At 48.6% G+C, this 3,154-nt stretch overlaps 1 protein-coding gene across 1 annotated transcript; it reads right to left on the bottom strand.

Annotated features, from left to right (window-relative positions):
• Nucleotides 1–919: 919 nt before the first annotated feature.
• Nucleotides 920–1,712, bottom strand: LOC106302468. Its single transcript, XM_013738971.1, has 3 exons — nt 1,454–1,712; nt 1,297–1,383; nt 920–1,170 (listed from the first exon to the last, which is right to left on the bottom strand). The coding sequence occupies exons 1-3, from the start codon at nt 1,710–1,712 to the stop codon at nt 920–922; spliced, it is 597 nt and encodes a 198-aa protein (XP_013594425.1).
• Between the last annotated feature and the right edge of the window lie 1,442 nt (nt 1,713–3,154).

Here is a 3,154-nt window from a genome sequence, read left to right as displayed (position 1 = left end):
GCTTACAGCATGTTGCTGATACTGCGATATATAAGAACAAAGGTTCTCCTTCGACAGGTTTTACGAGAACCGGAGGAGTGGCCAAGTAGCGTTTCATCTGTTGAAAAGCGTTTTCGCACTCTTCTGACCACTCGAATTTTTTGTTCCCCCGTAGGATATTGTAGAAACGTAAGCATTTGTCTGTTGATCGCGAGATGAATCGGTTAAGTGCTGCGACTCTCCCAGTTAATCTCTGTACTTCCCGCTTGTTCTTGGGCGAAGCCATCTCGATAAGTGCATCGATCTGTTTTGGATTAGCTTCGATACGGCGGTACGTCACTAGGTAACCGAGGAATTCCCCCGACGCTACGGCGAATCTGCATTTTGCCGGGTTAAGCTTCATGTTTTGCAAGTTTAGCCGCGCGAAACATTCCTCAAGATGAGATATGTGATCTTCCGCATGGAGGGATTTGACGAGCATGTCATCGATATAGACCTCCATAGTTTTACCGAGTTGTTCGGAGAACATCTGGTTCACGAGTCGTTGATAAGTTGTGCCGGCGTTTTTGAGGCCGAAGGGCATCACCTTGTAGCAATAAGTTCTGCGGCCTGTAATAAATGCAGTTTTTTCGCGATCGTCAGGGTTCATCATAATTTGATTGTAACCCGAGAAGGCATCCATGAAGGATAAGAGTTCGTTTCCCGCAGTTGCTTCGACCGATCGATTGATGTGCGGTAAGGGGAAGCTATCCTTTGGATAGGCTTTGTTAAGGTCAGTAAAGTCAACACATACTCGCCACTTCCCGTTTTTCTTCTTGACCACTACAGGGTTGGCGAGCCAGTCCGGGTACCTTACTTCTGTTATCGATCCGACTTTAAGCAGTTTTTTGACTTCGTCGTTGACCGTAGTAGTGCGTTCGGGTCCCAACTTTCGTCTTTTCTATTTGACTGGTTTGAAGGTTGGATCGATATTCAGCTCGTGGTTGGTTATGTTGATGTCAATCCCTGGCTTGTCTTCCGCACCCCAGGCGAACGTGTGGAGATTCTTTTTTAGACAAGTTATGAGCTTAGTCCTTAAAGGTTCATGGAGGTTGGCTCCAATCTCGATGGATCGTTCGGGGAATGCTTCGTCAAGACATACTGATACCACGGGTTCGCAGGTCGGCTCGCGCTTTTCTTCTAGGATCTCAGCTATCCGCAATTTCCAGAAGAGTTATGTCGAATCTTGTTCTTGGGCTTTTTTGTTGGAGGCCAACTATTTCCTAGGAGTGGTCTCAGAATCTGATGTTTTCGTTTTAATTATGTGGCGAAGCAGACTTGTGCCACCCTCGGATTTCCCCAGATTGTTTCGATTATGCGAGGGGTTGAGAATTTGAGGCAAAGATGGTACGTTGATGGAATTGCCTGCATAAGATTCAACCATAGGGTGCCCATGATTACGTTGTATGACGCAGGTCGGTCGACAACTAGGAACTCTGCGATTTTGGCATGGTTCCAGCTTTGACTGTGAGGTTAATTGTCCCGAGAGCCATAGTGGTCTCCCTTGAGAGTCCTACTAGTGGGCTAGGGTTTTCCGCGATTTCAGACGGGTCAATCTTCATTCTTTCGAGGGTGTTTTTGAAAATAATATTAGCCGAGCTTCCAGTATCAATTAATACTCTTGCGACGTCGATGTTCTGAATCGTCAACTCGATGACAAGGAGATCATTGCGAGGTTTGGTCTGGTTGACCATTGCTCTCCCCTTAAAAGAGATGACGTCTGTACTGGTCGAATCCCGTATGTTCCTTCTGTTGGGGAAAAATATTCCATGAAGAGATTACACCAGCTTCCGTCTTCCAGGTCCCTGCTCCCAGGGTCTGGGTTCCGGCCTCTGGGTCTCGGGTCCCTGCCCCCAGGTTCGGGTTCCTGCCTCCGGTCATAGGTCCCTGTCCCCGAGTCTGGGACCTTTCTCTGTCTTCCAGGCCAAGTGATTTCTCCTGCCTTAAGATAAATGGAAATCTTCCATTTATCAGGTAACCAGCATAGAGAAGAAGTAATCTTCCTAAATCCAAGAGAAAGAGGAAGTATTACAATATGATAAGCCGTCCTTGAGAAGAGTGGAAATATTCTATTATCTAAGGATATATGGAATATTTCCAAACCCTAAGAGAAAGGCACGACTGCCACTATAAAGATAGGTTTCTAAACCTAAAGAAGAGGGAAACACGTCCATCTAGGGAAACACATCCATCTATAAAAACACGTCCATCTATGAGAGAAAACATCCAGCTCCAGAGCTCACAAATTCGACAGCCGCCAAGGCTATATTTCACCCCGAGAAGACCTTCTCCTACGAGAGATCTATGACAGGCTGATCCCGACGATTACTACCATGAAGATGACGTCCTATGCTCTCTGCAGCACGCCTAGAACTCCACATACTGGCCCAGGCCACGATCTTCAGCTCACCGACAGGGACACTCCATGCTCATCAAAGCATATCGAAGCTCCATGCTCCCTGCAGCATATCGACTACTCCACCATCTGTTCCGGCCATGCGCCCCCAAAAACAGATGGTTCCTATCACCTATGGTGCCACGTGCTCATAAGGCCATGTGCCCAACAAGGCCACGTTCCCATCCAGGCTCCACGCCTCCATCAGAGCTATGTGCTCCTTAAGCCATGTGCCCCCTAGGCTACGCGCCCACTTAGGCTCCGCGCCTCCATCAATACATGAACTACGAACGGCTTGATCCCTCCCTTAAGGGTACGTAGGCAATCCCCCCTGAAGGATGCAGCTATAAATCCCAAACACCTTCCACGGTTCCTGAACGACCGCCCTCTGATAGGCGGGACCAACAACTGCTGATCCAGAAGACCTTGTGGCCTTCACCATGGCTAGGCAGTCCCTGCCTAACGGTCAATCTCTCCCGCGGCTACTAAGACACCGACGACATATACTGGCCCATACCCGTATGGCAGTATTCTGAGGGCAAGACCTCCGGGTTCATCAACCACCTAAGCGGGAGAAAGCACTACGACAACCAGTCTCTTCCCTCCTATCATTCTGTAGAACTGAGCACGGATCGCTTGTACACAAAAATCCCCCAACACTTTCCATCGTCAATCGTCATATCTGATTGAGCGTTTTGCGGCTGAGAGTTAGATTGATCCGTACCCCCCCCCCCCCCCCCC

The sequence above is a fragment of the Brassica oleracea genome, chromosome C7, assembly GCF_000695525.1.
Source record: "Brassica oleracea var. oleracea cultivar TO1000 chromosome C7, BOL, whole genome shotgun sequence".
NCBI classification, from domain to species: Eukaryota; Viridiplantae; Streptophyta; class Magnoliopsida; order Brassicales; family Brassicaceae; genus Brassica; species Brassica oleracea.
This window is presented reverse-complemented; position numbering and strand designations above follow the sequence as displayed.